The sequence below is a fragment of the Hydra vulgaris genome, chromosome 10 (assembly GCF_038396675.1).
Source record: "Hydra vulgaris chromosome 10, alternate assembly HydraT2T_AEP".
Classification (NCBI taxonomy): domain Eukaryota; kingdom Metazoa; phylum Cnidaria; class Hydrozoa; order Anthoathecata; family Hydridae; genus Hydra; species Hydra vulgaris.
In genome coordinates, this window is record NC_088929.1 from 2054131 (window position 1) to 2072500 (window position 18370).

General features: G+C 27.6%; 1 protein-coding gene across 2 annotated transcripts in view; it reads right to left on the minus strand.

The window, feature by feature from the left end:
* Window positions 1-7929: 7929 nt before the first annotated feature.
* Window positions 7930-18370, minus strand: part of LOC101237975 (histone H4 transcription factor) — a 28665-nt gene continuing 18224 nt past the window's right edge. The window contains exons 8-13 of one of the 2 annotated variants that reach the window (XM_065807056.1): window positions 17042-17177; window positions 11515-11639; window positions 9887-10094; window positions 9428-9581; window positions 8922-9025; window positions 7930-8844 (exon numbers count right to left, since the gene is read on the minus strand). In XM_065807056.1, coding sequence (XP_065663128.1) covers window positions 8311-8844; window positions 8922-9025; window positions 9428-9581; window positions 9887-10094; window positions 11515-11639; window positions 17042-17177 — 1261 coding nt within the window. In that variant the 3' untranslated portion in view covers window positions 7930-8310. Of the gene's footprint in view, window positions 8845-8921; window positions 9026-9388; window positions 9582-9886; window positions 10095-11514; window positions 11640-17041; window positions 17178-18370 lie in introns of both variants that reach the window. The other variant, XM_065807055.1, reaches the window with a different exon arrangement.

An 18370-nucleotide genomic window follows, 5' to 3' on the forward strand; every position in this document is an offset into this window, starting at 1 on the left:
CTTAGGACTTAAAAAACAATAGGTTTTGAATCGCTGCGCTTTAATGTCTTCGAAACTGTAAATAATTTGCAAATCAATGATTTTTGTGACGTAATACGCAATTCATATCAAATAAATAAAATGTATGGGGAAATACAAATTAAATTTTTGTTAACTTAATTAACTCTTTTTGGTCAAATTTTTCCATTTCCTTGTATTGTCATCGAAAATGATTAAGTGTGCAAAATTTGAGCAAAATTGGTTGAGAAAAAAGCTTTCAAAAATTGATTTCAAATTTTGTGGCACACAAACATATATAGAAAGTAACCTTATATAAAGCATGGAAAAAATAGACTTTAACCTAACAAGACAAACCTAATATGGTCAATCATTGTTTAAATCAACATAGTTCTTTGTTTGATTTTGGTGTAGAAAGTTATTAGGGGGTTTTGATAAATTAATATAGGAAAGTATATTGTGATGATAACACTCATTTTCAATTAGGTAATGCATTAAAGCATAAAAGTATTGAATATGGAAGTTAAACAAACTTTATCTTTAATCAAATTGAAGAAAAGCCATTGAACAGTATTGTCAAAAGACTTTTTAAATCACCTTTAAAACTTTTTTAATTTCAAATGATTTTGGATATTGACCAAAATTTAAAAAAATTAAACACTGTCAAAATTTCATATTTGTTAAGCAAATCTTAATTTCAAAATATATGTTATTGTAAACAACACCTCTTTGGTTTCGAAGAACACCTAAAAATATGTCTAAAGATACTTTTCTTCAATTTCTAAATTCTGTTTCAAGAAGTTCTGTAACAAATTTTCCTAACATAACATATTTGTAACAAAAGCGTTTCTCTTGATAGTGTTTTAATCAGCTAGACTATTTCTTCACCTGAATAATTTGTGAAATGCCTTGAGACATGTGTTGATATTATATGCCTATTTTCTGATTTTTTTCATGCATAATGCTGTATCGCAAAAATCCAAAACAAACTTTTTTTGTTTATCATTTAGATCTCTGAGGAAGCTTTTTGATCATTATTGAACGTAAAATATATGCCCACACTTTTTAGTTTAAAAGTTTTCCATTATGTGACAGCAAGTTTAATAAAATCACCAGCCTTGTTAATGCTTGAGATAGTAGAAGTTTCATGGTGATTAAGAAGAACATTGAAAGTATTATCATAAAAAAAAGTTTCGATTTTTGAGTCCATTATTTTGTATGTTTTTATTAAGGTGGACAAAAGTCAAACAACAAAAAAGTTCCATCTGATGTTAACCAAGGTTTTTCATTAAATATTAGAGTTAGATTTTTATCACATATAATTGCCTTTGCTCTTTGACTTTCTTACTGATTCTAAAGTTAAATGAATTTGATTACATAAAAATTAGGAATTTATTTGTTTACAGGTTTTCACAACATTTTTAAAAGAAATTTAGGACCATCAAACATATAACTTGTATTACAAGTTATCATAACATCCAAAACACTTTTAGAAAGAGAATTTATATCAATGGTTTTCCCAAAACAACTTCCTAATACAATAACATTTTTGTAACATACACCTTGTCACAGAGAACAATTTTTAAAGTTCTTAATAGAAGTTAAAAAAAAAAGAGTAGTAGAAAGTTCCTTTGATATAGTTTAATTAGACAATTCCTAGGGGAGTCATCTAATAAAACTATATCACCATTTTTAATTAGAGCTGAAGAAACTTAACTTTGGAAGATTTATGATATTCCCGCAGATTTATTAAACACTTGTCTTTCCATCTTGATCAGAAATGGGTCAATAACATGGAAAGATGTTTATTACATTGATGTATATCTATATTATAACCATTTTCGAAAAAGAATTTATACCACTGGTTTTCCAAAAACAGCAACTTCCTGATACAATAACATTTTTGTAACATACACCTTGTCACAGAGAATAATAGTTCCAAATAGAAATTTTTAAATTAAAACAAAAAGTTATAGAAAGTTTCTTGCAATTTTAAAACAAACTAAAAATCTATCTGAGAGGAAAATTGTGCAAAATGTTATTTTAGTTTAACCTTTTTTTTTGATGTCAATCAGATCATATAATAAAGTGTTGTGAGACATTTTATCCAACGTGTTTTCATGGCCTACTTAAATACACGGCCTACTATTCTGCTTAAATCGAAAAAAGATAGAAGGCCAGTTGAAAAAACGTATACTCCATTATATGGACAAACTTTCTCAAAATATTTTAAATATTGCGGTATAAATGTTAAGTAAGTATATCTGGAACAGGATAAAAATTTTCGCGTTAGATTAATTGACATCTCTACTAAACTTCAACAACTTTGTATTGTTATTTGTGGCTACTTTTTAGTTATTAATAATAATAATAATGGTTAATAAATGCTGTGTTGTCGGTTGAACCTCAAATTATAATGTTGGTGAAGTAATACCAGTCTTTGGTTTTCCAAAAGATGATGACTTGAGAAAGTTATGGCTTAGATTTGTAAATAGAAATTGTTGCACTGTCACTAAATCATCTGTGATCTGCTTAAAACATTTTGATAAAAGTTTAGTACACAAAGGAGCATCAGAAAAACGATTTCGTTTGTTGTATAATTTGAAGCCTGTTACTACAATATACCCGGCCAGCATTGCAACAGCTTCACCTCCAGCTATGTTTATACCAAGAAAATCACCAACTAAAAAAATTTTTCAAAAAGATGAATATCAGAAGTTTTTATCAAATGATATTATTGAAGATCTTAATTCTCTTACAGTTGCTGATTCACCAACAGGATATTCATTTTCCAAATTCGATGATTGTGTTGTGTTCCATAAAATTATTCAAAATGAACTACACATACCTGAAGTTGCTGAATGTATTCGTATTGATTAAAATCTTCATGTCAAACTTTTTTATAAAAATCTTCCAGTTTCTTTGCCACCTTGGCTCAGAGTAACCCATCAATGTATGTTAAACATTTTAGCATCGAAAAAGAAAAGTTGTCTTCCGTTCTTGAAGAACTTAAAAGTCCCCAAATAAAAAAAAATCAAATTTATTCTTCAAATTTGCCTCAGTTTGCCTTGACGTTGCATTGCACATCATTGCAAACTTATCATTTACTGCTAAAGGAGTTCCCTCTTCCATCTATATCACTGTTAGGCAAGCTTAAAGCAGGTGAAATTGATTCTATGAAAGTTTTGATATTGTTACATGAAAATGGGAGCTTATCAAATGATCTTATAATAATTTTTGATGAAATGTATTTGCAAAAATGTGCAGAATATTCTGGTGGAGATGTAATTAGGATTAGTGAAGAAAATGAATGTTATAGAAGCATTGTTTCTTTCATGGTAGTTGGTTTAAAAGAAAATACCTCTTGTGTCATCAAAACAGTTCCAATTATAAAATTAAACAGTGATTGGTAAAGAACTGAAATTCTCAGCTTGATTCAATCTTTAATAAAATAGAGTTTTAATGTTCGAGGTGTTGTTTGTGACAATCATGCTTCAAATGTTTCCTCTTCTACAAAATTGCTCGATGCACATGGTAAAAAACCAGATGATTTGTTTATTAATGTACAATCACAAAAAATTTACCTATTCTTTGACAAAGTGCATCTGATTAAAAACATTCGAAACAACTTACTAAATAAAAAAAGGTTTATTTTTCCAGAATTTCATTTTTCAGCTTTTAAAAATGAACTTTACGTTCAACCAGGAAAATATTTCATGGTTTATTAGAAAAGAACAGCCTGTTGGATGCAAGTTTGAAAAAAGCATCAAAAATAAATAGCAAAGTTGTCCATCCTGGAAACTACAAGCAAAATGTCACTGTTGCTTTAGGTATCTTCCATGAAACTACAATTACAAATTCAAAAAATCAGTTTTCTAATAACTGTCTTGGAAATACTGCTATTACTAATGATAAAAAACCTGAGTTTTTTCGAGCTTTCGCTGAATGGTTAAATAAATGGAAAAACACCAAAATTTCAAATTTTGAGAAATATACATTATCTCCTCAAAAATCATCAGCACTACAAAGAACTTTATTATGTCAAGCTTCTTTAATAGAAGATCTATTGGAAAATAATTATAAATTTATATTGATTGCTGGTTTTCAAAGTGATCCGTTAGAAAGGAGATTTGGACAATACCTCCAAATGAGTGGTGGCAGGTTTCTTGTCAGTTTGAAAGATGTTATCTATAGTGAGAAGATAATCCAAATAAAAAGTTTAATAAAGGAAGGAATTAAAATATTTGAAAATGATATTAATGATGTTCAAGATACACAACATGCTAGATCCTTGATGGATCAGATCAAAGAAATAGATTATGATAGTGTGATTTTATCAGATGATTCGCGTGAAGTTGCTGTTATATTGCTGGTTTTATTGCCAAAAAACTGATTAAGAAGTTTAAAATATGTTGCAAGTTACTTTATAGTGAACATTGTCAACAGGTGTCGAATGACTATAGTTATTTAAATAAATTGTCCAGAGGTGGGCTAACAACTCCATCATTAGCCCTTTTGTCTGTGATAGTTTTGCTATGTTAGATCATGTATTTGATGTTATTTATCGATCTCAAATGCGACGCCGTAAAGCAGCAAAGTTAGTTCTTGGCAGTAGAGAAAGTTACCAATTTTTATGTTTAAATCACCAATATTGTGGAAAGGAAATTGTACACACTGTTATTTCAAATATTTATTTTAATAACATCAGAAAGAGAGTCAGTGATTCCATTGTTGCAGATAACATTGTTGTCTTTAAAAAAAGACAGAGAAAAAAATAAGAGTCTTTTGTTTCACATTTTGAAACAGTTTGTGTAAAAAATTTTAAAATACTTTTAAAGCTTACTTTCGAAAAGTTTGTGTATTCTTATTTCTTGCACAGTCCTTGAATATCTTAAAAATTCTACTGACAAATATAACCCATGTCTTTCTATAATTATTTAAGTAATATATAATTATGAAGGTTAATAATGTTGCGTTGTTTTGAATAAAGACATTTATTAATCATGATTCCTATTTATTACTGAAAAGAAACCTAAAAAAAAGCCTAAAATTTTACAAAGTTTAGTGAAGTATAGTATGTTCTTCGATTAAGCCAACGCAAAATTTTTTATCCTGTGCCAGATTTACTTACTTAAAATTTATAGCTCAATAATTAAAATATTTTGAGAAAGATTGTCCATCCGACAAAATATGTGTTTTTTAACTGGCCTTCTATTTTTTTCCGGTTTAAGCAGAATAGAAGGCCGTGTATTTAAGTAGGCCATGGTGTTTTCTTCTCTTTGTCTCTGGGAAATCTATAAATTTTTTAAAATGTTTTTAAATCGTTTGACTTCTTCAATGATAAATAACTCGTAGAACAACAATAAACGCATTTCACTATTTTTTATAAATATAAATAAATTTCACCATTTTCATAATAAAGAAACCAAGAGACTAGAAACCAACAGGCACTATTTAATTTAGTCTTTATGATTATAATTTTTATGATATAACAAACCTTTTCATTTAATGTTTGCTACCCACTTAATTAAAAAAAGTTTTTGTAATTGGAAAGTAGATATTTAACAGAACTTCTGTCTTTGTTCACAATTTTTTTTTTTGCTACAGGTTCTCGCTTGATGACTTTTAGTCACGACGAAAGACCTCCTAGTTAATAAAAAAAATTGCAGCTAAATAGACTTAATATATAATAAATTATAGGGGGTATGTATAGAGTTGTTTAAAAATATGACAAACTGACTTTTGCTACAGTTGCTACAATCGCTTTGCCATTTTATTTAACTCCCAGATCAATTTAAGTTGATAAGCTCCGAAAATGTTTTACATTTTTTCAAAAATTTATGGGAATGTGAGAAAAAAGCCGTTAAAAACATGGGTTCTTCAGTGGAAGCATTTCATTTTTCCGAATAAAATATTTCCGTTATAAATCTTTGAAGCGCCGTATTTCGATTACTTGTAACCTCCAGATCTTATTTAAATTATTATTTTTTTGTGCGTAAAAAAAAATGCATGTAAAAAATAAAAAGAGAAAAAAAACTGAGCTGACTGTAGCAATTGCTACATTTGCTCCTGGTCACCAGGGTTTTTTTTGTAAAACATTTTAATTTGACATAAGCATAAAAATAATGAGGTTTGCACAATGCTTTATAGTGCCATATCTGAAACATTTTGTGCCACTGCATATGCAACTATTAGTATTTGTCCCTACTTTTTTTATAATACAACTCCAAATAGAACCCATTCTTGGCGGAAAACTTTAAGATCCGTGGCAAAAAGGAAAGGGTACTAATATATGTTTATCAGTCAATACCAGTGACAATACTGCTTTTTTGATATCGTTACATTTTATAGCTCTGATTGTAAAATTTCGATGCTAGTGGAGTTTAGGGTTCTTACCTGTCAAAGGCGTAATTTTAGAAATCAGCCCCACTCTACAATATTAGATTGTGACAAGTTTTGCCAAAATGTTGTTAAACATGTGTCATGAACAAACTTTCAGCTCAAAATATTATTTTTATAACTTTTTGTGTTTTACTTACAATCTATAAGCTATAAAATGTAACGATATCAAAAAAGCAGTATTGTCACTGGTATTTTACTTGGTGTAGTTAAGGCGATTTACAAATTATTTGAATTTCTTTTAATTTGAAATTAGCATGATTTTATCAGCGTATTATGTCCAAACACGAGCTTTAGATATTATAACTTTTTTTGCTTCAGGTTTTTTTATTATTTTAAATAAACTTTTCAGTTTTATATATATAATTTTCAAAACTTTTTTAGTACCCCTAATAGAAAATCTAAAGAACACCTTTTTGGAGTCTTTATCAATTTCGCTCATCGGTGTTAACATGAATTTTGTTAAAATCTTTTGAAAAAATGTCTTAACCCACTATAGATCCTAGTTCTAGTCGGTTGTGACGACATTTATATTAAAAATACAATATTTTTATCAATTTCACAAAAACACTAAAATTCCGACAAAGAAAGAGCTCATAATTATGAAAAATTGCCAATAAACGATCAGAACTGATCATATTATTAAACTATGATATGCATTTCACCAAAAAAAACTTATTTATTTAAAATCTAATTTAAATTTTGGACGAACGATTGTGATTTTAAGAAGACTTTTTTTTTTAAAAGAATCTTTGATCTGGGTTTTTTTTGCAACAAACATTTATATTTTATGAGACCGAAAAATTTTTCACTTTAATTTTTTTCGTGTTTTCATAATTCACTGACCTGATTATTTAACGGAAATATGTCGTCGTCAACAAAACATCATACAGACGCTATAATATTTTTAAATTGCCTTAACTACACCGAGTATGTAAATAACGGTATAAATTAAATACTTTATATATAAAAAATTTTGAATGCATCAAAATAATTTTTTAAGTTAAGTAATATATCTTAGATATAGAATTTTTCGTAAAATTTTTGAACTTTATGAAATGATGACGAAGAATCATAGCATCTTTTATTTTTCATAGATTTTTATAAGTTTATAGATTTTTATTAAAGTTGGTGTTTAAAACTTAAAAATTTTCAACTTGAATCTTAAAAAAATTTATCTGGCTCCCTATGATCTTTTTAATTAGCTGAACTTCATTTGTTTTCATTTAATTAGCTCAACTTCATTTATTTTTATTTAGGTTCGCTTATTTCTTACCCAACAATTAATACTCTTAAAATATATAAACTAATCATACAAAAAATAATAATAATAATAAAAGTACACAAATAAGAGATATAACAAATATACTAAAAAAATTTATTTATTTTTCACAAAAAGTTGGCTTTATTTACTTTGAAATATCTTTATATTAATTTATCAGAATTTATCTCGCGGGATTTATCATACGAGTTTTTATAGTGCGGACTTATGAAGTCTTATTATGTGTCTTAAACAAAAGTTAAAAAAATGTATAAAGTGACAAAATTCGAATACTCATTTACTTTGGTTTAAATTTAACAATATAAATTTTATTTACAATATATTGAACCAGCTTAAAAAATGAATTATGAGTTAATGAACTCGCTTGAATGAATCATATCGAGTTACAAACTCGTCTAACTTTGAACCAGTGAAAAACTAATCATGTCTTATTAAAACTTTCTATGCTAAGTATTAAATGAAGAAGAAAAATTATTACGCTTCATTAGTAAAAAAGATTCAATACTCTCACACAATAAACTAATACTCACAATAACATTAATACTCTCACACATTAAAAAAAGCGGCAAGCAATTCCCGTTTAACAGAAAAGATCGAAAAGATTAGCATAGTTAGATTTATGAACAATGTAACTAATCATCAGATGTTTTAAGAGAAAGCAAAACATGTGATGCGTCCATACGTTCAACATCGTCACTTTTACTATATTTTTTTAAACGTTTATGTGGAGAATTATTTTCTGATTCCAATTTACGTTTCGGGGATTTAATATAATCTATTTCTTCTTTCACAACAAAATTATCGTTTTTGGAAATAATTTCCTCTTGTAAGTCTAAATATTGCTGAATTATTTCTCGTTGATCTTCGTCTATTTCTTCATCGCCCACGTCATCGCCTTCTTCTTTAGAAGAGGCATGCTCTTCGTCGTTGATTGCGGACTCTTGGGTAGTGATTTTTTCAAACATAAGTCTATTTTGATCTCCTCTAGTAGCTAAAACCATTCCATCATCTAGTTCAAAATTGTTAGAAGTTTCAGTTTTAGTTTTACTGGCTTTTAATATTTGTTTATAAATATGCGAAACTAGATCTGTGGCATCTGAAGCATTATCAATTTCTGAAACATTATTTACAGAGTGTTTACCAGTTGATAACGCAACTAATTGCGCCTGAATAAAATAACAATTTTTAAATAGATTTACTTCACAAAATATTTTCGGAAATAAACACTACATATAAATATTACCATGACAGACATATCAAAACCAGCGGGCTTAGGTTGTAGGTAAATATTTTTTGTTTCAATGTTGTTTGATAACTGTTCATTATTGATATTTGCAATATCGGTATCTAAAAAAGCAATATCGGTATCTAGAAAAGCATATAAAAACTATAATATATCTATCGTTATCTATCGGTATAATATCGGTATCTAAAAAAGCATATAAAAAAAAGCAATATCGGTATCTAAAAAAGCAAATAAAACCAATAACTAAACTCAATATAAAATTATTATGGAAGCATTAATATAACAAAATTAAAAAAATTAAAAAAAAAAATTAAAAAAATCAAATTTATTGAGTTTTAAATTTGTTAACAGTTACACTTTTGAGATAAAAACAAGATTTACAGAATAAAAGTGTTATAAGGAAAGGAAATGTAATAAAAAAATAACAAAAACTTTTAATATATTGTTCTTAAATCCTCGCTTACCCATACAATCTTTATGATTTTCGGGTACACTTTGCTTACCCGTACAATCTTTGTCTTTCTCCAGTAGTAATTCATCTTCATCTCCATCACGGACCTCACATTCTATTTCAACTTCATTAGAAACCTCTTTTTCATATAACGTATTTTCTTTGTTAACAGCACACAAAATACCCAATGTCGGATCATAGGTCACCTATAAAGATTTATGCTAGATTTAAATATGGTCTGTAAATTTTTTTCTGAAAAAACACTACAGTAATTAAAAAATGAAGAAACCTTTGGTTAAAAGAAGCTGATGAAAAAAAAAGCTAGAGTATTTATGTCTAATTTCTATTAATAGTAGTTTTAATTATATAACAAAATAATCTTTCTTATTAATAATAAAAATAGCAAATTGAAAAAATAATCTGAAGCAATAAAATAAAAAAATTGCAATGAAAACACTTGAGAATAATTAAAATAATACCATCAGCATCAGTTAAAAAAATTTTCTCTTACCTCAATGTTTCCATCAATATTTATGTCTCCATTATTGCTAACTTCTATGATTCCATCATAAAGTGTTTCGACCTCATAGGAATCTTCTTCTTCTCCCTCTTCCTCTGCAACTTCATTACCATCTTCTGTTTCTAAACGTTTTGTTAACTCAACACTTTCGAACCTTACCATTTGTAAACGAAAAAATCCATCCTCATATTCAATATACCTAAACAAATAATCCATTATCATATTTAATATATCTAAACAAAAAACCCATCCTCATATTCACCATATAATACATAAACAAAAAAATCCATCCTCATATTCAATACATGTAAACAAAAAAACCTATCCTTATATTCGATATACCTAAACGAAAAATTCCATCCTCATATTAAACATATATATAAATAAACAAAAAACAATGCATCATCATATTACCTAAACAAAAAAAATCCATTCTCAGATTTAACATATCTTTTGAATATGGTTTTTTTTGTGTATGTTTGTTGAATATGATAATGGATTTTTTTGTTTAGGTATATTGAATATAAGGACAGATTTTTTGTTTAGGTATATTGAATATGAGGATGTTTTTTTGTTTTTTTTCGTTTAGCTATATTGAATATGGGGATGGATTTTTTCTTATTTATTTATATATATAAATACGAGGATAGATTTTTTTGTTTAGGTATATTGAATATGAGGATGGGGTTTAAACAGAGAAAAAAACTCATCTTTTAAAAACCCATCTTGACATTAAACCTAAGCAAACAATCATTTATACAAAAAAACAAAAGACATGTAGAGAAAAAAATAATAATAATAAAAAAAGATTTTAAATGTACATTTAAAAAAAGATTATAACTCATTATATAGCAACATTTAATATTACATATTAAATATTCTTATATTTAGTAATTTTTACAACTTTTATTTTTTTATCTATCTATATAAATCAGTTAACTGTGCTTAGAAAAAAAAAGATGGAGTAAGATTCCTTTTTTCTCTACCTTCACTGTAACTCTGAGACATAAAAAACTATAGAAAAATCTCTATTGAATCTCTGTTACAATACAATAGTGATTCAAGCTGACAAAACTTTCAGAGTATGTCAAACAATACATTTGTTCATATCTATAAAAGAAATAACATGAAGTAGAAGATTACAAAAAGAAAACAATAAATAAGAAGATCATCGTAGTTTTACATAAATATGAAATCACAGATATGAAATGAGATCACAGATGTAAAATGAGATCACAAATGTGAAATGAGATGCAAAGATATATGAGAGTGACTATATCAAAAAAAGATCTGCATTTTACAAACATCCGTATGTAACATAAGACGAAAAATTATATTCTTTACTTCTTAGAAAGTTATTTTTCTTGTTAGTAAAGTTAAATTATTTTACTTGTTAATTACTATTAGCTATAATTATTAGCTGCTTTTGATTGTCAAAATAATTGCTTAAGTACAAAATAATTGCATGAGTACAAAAAAATTGCGTGAGTACAAAAATTCCAAAAAAATTAAGTTTCACATATACAAAATAAAAATTCTGCCTGTTTTAAATAAATAAACATATTTTAAACAAACAAAAAAAAAAAAAAATACTTAATAAAAATAAGTATTATTCTCACCTAAATCTAGGATGGCCAGCAGGCCAATTAAAATTATGTTTTTTTTTAAGATGTTTTGTCAATCCAAATCCTCTTGAATAAGCATGATTGCATATATGGCAAATATAACGCTTTGTTCCATTCTCCTGAGGAATTGAAAAACAATTAGAACAAAATATAAAACATGTACACAAAAAAGTGTACACAAAAAAGTGTATGTTTTTTATATTTATTATGGTTATAATACTGTAATTAATCGTTTTTGTAAATAGATGAAAATAAAAATGCCATAACCCTAACCCTAAGCCTGACCTTGATGCTGACCCAAACCAAACTCTCAGTCGATGTAGCAGCACTTCACTGCGAGTCGGGCTATTTGATAGTCAATGTATGTGCTTTTTGTTCTCCATAAGAGTTGCTTATGGGGACATTTTTTTTGCAAAAAAACAATGCATACGGGAACAAAAAATTAACAGGTACACTAAAACGCCCCTGATAATTTTTTTGTAAAATCTGCCCCCATAATATATGATACTACATATATGATACTATAGGTGTGTATATATATATATATATATATATATATATATATATATATAAAAATATATAATATATATATATATATATATATATATATATATATATATATATATATATATATATATATACAGTATCGGACAAAACGAGTGCAACCAAGTAATGCTAATTTAGTTTCTTTATATAAAAGTGCTGCATTTTTTCAATTTAGAGAAATAACTATGTAACTGTTTAGAGACAAAGTTCTTCAAGTTTTATTCATCACAAAGTTCATTATTTGTACAGGAAAATTAATAAATTAATCAAAAGTATTAAAAAAAGTTGATTTCCTTCTGGACAAAACAAGTGCAACTCAACAAAATGTTGACCTAGCTGTATTTTGCAATCAATATTTCGTGGCAAATCTATTGTTGTCGATCACAGCCTTGCATCTTCGAGGCATAGATTCGATCAGTTGATCAATGAAACTTTGTGGAATCACTGCCCAGGCCTCTTGGATTTGTTCAAACAGTTGATCCTTATTACGAACACCTTCACGATTAATTCTGCGGTTGACGATCTCCGACAGGTTCTCGATAGGGTTGAGATCCGGACATTGAGGCGACCAATCCATCACCGATAGGTGGTTGTCTTGAAACCACTGCTTGACTACTTTTGCAGTGTGTTTCGGATCGTTGTTTTGCTGAAAAACCCATTTTATTGGCATATTCCATTCAGTATGAGGTAACATAACATCTTTCAGGATATTTTTATACATGAAACGGTCCATTATTCTATCGTTTCGATGTATTGGACCTAGACCGTTAGCAGAAAAACACCCCCAGACCATTACATTGTCTCCACCATGCTTCACGGTCTTATAGCAGTAATGTAAATCGAGGTGTTTTCCGGCTGGTCGATGTACACGGCAAATGCCATCGCTCCCAATGATGTTGAACTTCGATTCATCACTGAACAGGACAGTTCGCTATTTCTGCACATTCCAGTCAATATGAGATGTAGCAAACAGAAGTCTTTTCTTCTTGTTTTTTAGTGAAATCGGCGGTTTCTTTGCAGGGCGTCGAGAAAACAATCCGGCTTCAACAGCACGTCGTCTGATTGTTCGGTCCGATACAGGCAGCTCTAATTGCTTTTGTATTTCGACTGATGATATCCAGGGATCCTTCTTGACGGATCTGACGATCATAGAATCCTCTCTAGAAGTGGTGGAACGCGGTCTTCCACCTTTGTTATCTGCTGCCAACTTCCCTGTAGAACGATATTTGGAACATAGTCTTGATACGGTCCATTTTTCACGCCATATTTATCACAAATACTTTTTTGTGACATTCCCCTTATGTAATCGCCAATAATTTTCTTTCTTAGTTCTAATCCAAGACTGTCGGGAGCCATTTTTGCACTTGAAGTCATAAAAATAAGGAAAAAAAATAATCACGCTTCTCAAGGCTTACCGTGTTACATTTACCTTGTGATGATACAATAATGCTCTGTGGAACACAACGTCTTGGTTCTATGTGGACTGTATTGATGTAATGAAACATTTGTTGTATTTCACTTCTTGTATTGATGTTCTTTGACACTTTGAAAAAAACTCACTTCGATAAACTGTCTTGATAATACTGACTGATTGACTTCCATATACTGACTGAAATACATGTCGATATACATGTCTCTTATAAAGTAAAATGAACCTGTGTGAACCTGTTTTGGAAGATTTTAGATGCTTCTTTTTGATGCTTCTGAAAGCTTCTGGATGCGTCTGGATGCTTCTGAATGTTTCTGGATATTTCTGTATGCTACTGGATGCTCCCAGATGCTTCTTCTGGAAACTTCTGCATGCTTCTGGAAATTTCTGGAAACTTCTGGATACTTCATTTAATTATTAAAAAACTGACGTTGACACGGACCAGACTTAAGAAAATGAAACAAACCAAAAAAGTTGCACTTGTTTTGTCCGCTGCAAAATGGCACTTGTCAACAAAACTCTGCCTGTGTGCTGTCACCTGTCAGCTGATTGCTCTTGTCATGACATGCTATGACTCCAGACTCCTGAACTGTTTGCTGTGGTAGTTTAGTTTGTTTCGTTTTTAAAACATGTAAAATTAGGAACACTTTTTAGCATTGTTCGATGTTGGTTGCAAATGTTTTGTCCAATACTGTATATATAAATAAACTTATTTAAACAAAGTTTTAACACTTATTGCTCTATTATTGTGATATGATCACTGTTTTGGATTCAAGAGTTTTTGTATTACTTTAATATAATATAATACATAAGCAATCAACATATATATATATATATATATATATATATATATATATATATATATATATATATATATATATATACATATACATATATATATATATATATATATATATATATATATATATATATATATATATATATATATATATATATATATATATATATATATATATATATATATATATATATATATATACATATATATATATATAAATTTTATCTTGATCAATAGCTCCAGTATATCTATGAAGCGGATCAACACTGTCTCCACCAAAACATCCCAAAAGCATTACATTACTTACTATATGTTTTATGGTAAGCAGATGAGATTTAGGATCATATTTTGTACCTACTGGACATCAAACAAACTTGATTTTATCTGATCAAAACTACATAAACTTGTTTACATCGAGAATCTATGACCAATGTTGACTACTCTACTTTAGATGCTGTGATGCTAATTCTTTTTGGGCGTTTCAGTTTTTCAATGAAATCAATGGCTTTTAGGATGGACATCCATACACATTTGCATGGCGAAAATAACATTGTAATAGATATACTATTATTCATTCCATAAAAGCATTTCATTTTTTCATTTAAATCAATAGCTCTCAAACGGGGTTTTTTGTTGCTTAGTACCACAAGCTTTTTATATTGACAATATATTGTTTTGTGTTGTCTTCCTGATTTCTTTTGAATCTTTGTAGATCTAGTAAGTTCATATATACTCATAATTTTGATTAAAAAGGTTTCTTTTTAATTCAGAACTATTTAAAGCATATTGCAAATAAAACTTTCATTTTGAGATCTGCTTAAGCAAGGAACTTAAGATCCACTGTATTTGAATTTGTTTTTAATTTAAAGATTTTAATGTTGGAAAATGAAAGTATGTCCTAGCAGTCGCATAACTTATATAACCATGCATATAATACTTTATTTTGACAACTTGACCATGGCTCTTTGCAAGCTTTGATAATTAGCGCTTTTAAAAAATGCGCTAAAAATACAAAGCAAACTTAAATTAAAATAAACAACCCTCAAACTGAATAGAGAATAAAATCATTACAAAAATAATAATTTTTGGACGCTACTGTGTGTGTGTGTGTGTATATATATATATATATATATATATATATATATATATATATATATATATATATATATATATATATATATATATATATATATATATATACACACATATATATATACACACATATATATATATATACATATATATATACATACATATATATATACATACATATATATATACATACATATATATATATACATACATATATATATATACATACATATATATATATATATATATATACATATATATTTATATATTTTATTTTTTTTTATTTATTTATTTCAAAACTAGTATAAGTCCATATAAATACAAGTGTGCATTAAAATAACCCATGCCCCATCATGTTTATATTGAAGAATACAAAAACAGTTCTGTGTACATCTTGTAGTGTAAATGTAATTTAAACCAATAAAGAGGAGCTACATCAGGCTCCTCTATGTTGACACAGTTAAGCTGCAGAAAGCAGCTGGTCAAGAAAGTTACAATAAAAATTCTTTAAATAAATGTACAGATGGTGAATCAACTGCTTGCTGTGAAAGAGCGTTCCAGTGTTTTGTTACTCTATTTGTAAAAAAGTTTTCTCATTCAATACAACCTTTGACTAGTTGAGGCATTATTCGCTGATTGTTTCCACGAAGATTGTAATTTGTTTTTTAATTTAGTAGAATTTGAGGGAAATGAAAGTTAACTTCGTCAATCTGTTGAGTAAGTTTAAACTGCTGAATTAAGTCGTCTTGTTTCCTGCGATCCTCAAGTGATGTTAGTTTCAGCTTTTGTAATCTTTTCTCATATGGTAAATGTTTTACCTCAGATATTATTTTTGTTACATGCCTTTGCACTTTCTCCATCATCACAATATCTTTTTTTAGGTGAGGAGACCAGACCTGTACTGCAAAATCTAGATGTGGATGAATGTATGCAAGGTACAGTGTTTTCCATAAAACTAGTCTGCGGCTACGAAAAGCTTTTCAGAGACGATTGAACTTTTGATTCGCAATTGAGACGGCTGTTTCAATTTATATATATATATATATATATATATATATATATATATATATATATATATATATATATATATATATATATATATTTATTTATTTATATATATAAATGTTGTTTTAAAACTGAAAAATGAATTGCCTAGAAGTAATTCTTAAACAAAATGATTTTATGTAGTTAAATGGTAATTTTTAAAAACAGCCCAACATATTGAAACAGCCCAACATATTGAAAGTCTACATAAGCTTTTCAATGACAATAAAACCAACAATACTAACAACTAAACCAAAAAATAGAAAAAAAAATTTAAAAGAATATGAATAAAGATTAATTTAGATTATTAATAAAGATAACAAAAAAAAATCATCAACTTTAAACATGAAAAAACAGAAAAATAATTGTTTTTTTTTTAAATTCTAAAGCAGATAACAGCTGTTTTAAAAAACACTATTTTTTAGAAAAACTTAAAAACAAAAAACAAAAAATCAGAATATTGGAAAGGTTTTTATAAAAAAGAAAAAGAAAGAAAAAAAAAATCTATAACAAACACCCATTAAAACAAAAATAAGTACTATGTACTAGGTTACTAGGTACTTAGTCAACAAATAAGTGCTATATATTAAGTTAATAAGTTAATTTCTTACTGAATGTGTTATTTTCATATGTCTCTTCAAACAATGAGATGTTTTTGTAGTAAATGAACAACCGGTCACAGTACAAATATAACTTTTAGGAAGATGACTTTCTTCATGACGCACTAAATCACTATTGGACTTGAAGCTAGAATTTAAAAAAAATTTATCAGGAACCAAGAATACCAAGAAAAAAAGCTTTTTAGTTGACCTTGACATGAGCCTGACCCTACCTAAATTTATTTAAAACAAAGTATTTATTTAGGTAAATCTGTATAATCATATTTAAATCATTATTTAAAACTTTTTGCACAGAACCAACTATAAAAAAAAAAGTAACTCGAATAAAAAAAAATAACCCATTAAAAAAAAAAAAAAAAGGGAGTGTGTATATATATATACACACTCCCATAAAAAAAAATAATAATAACTTGCTATTGCATAATATTTTTGGTATCAGACAAACTACGTAAAAAATAGCATTTCTTTAGTTGATGAGGTTATGTGCTAGGTTATAATCACCAACTATTTGAATTTGAAAAAGCCATAAAGATTTTGTTTGTTTATGTGTGTGTATGTGGGGTGAAGGGTGGGGGTAAATACTAGCTTTAAAACTGAATGAACTTTACAATTTACTTTAAAAAACTTTATTTTTATCTAACTAGGCTTGACTCTTAAAAACTTGTTTGTTAGGCTTTATATAATGGTTGATTTTATCACATGACAGACAGTTTTCAATTAAAGCATATATAATTAAAACAAGCAAGCCTATATATAAAATATATTTCTCATAGTTAACTAAATATTTAATGCTTAGGTTAAACCTGATTGATTTTAAATTTTAGTGCATCTATTATCATATCGTCCGGGATAGTGCAAAACCGCGTAACTAGCATTGGATAATACCATGTATCTACAGTACATTTTTTTTACTGGAAAAGTTTAAAATTTAAATTTTTTTTTAATTTTAACAGATTTTGGTTTCATTTTAGTATATAGAGTATTATTCATGTTTTTTGTAATGTCAACAATAGATATTTGTTGTTAAAATTATTAATATCCAAATAGAGTAACCAATACTAGTTACGCGGATTTGCACTTTCTCCGACGATATATTGTTCAATAAGCAAATTTTACTTTTTGTCAGAATTATGTATCATTAAAACACATAAGGCTTTTATTCCACCTTTTTATTTTACTAGAAATGAAATTCCTTGTAAATGTTAAAAAAATATATACAAAGCATACATTAAAACTGTTTATATAAAAAAAAGTTTTAATAACACATTTTAATAACACATGCATATATCAATCATTTTGTAAAAAAAATTAAAAAGTTTT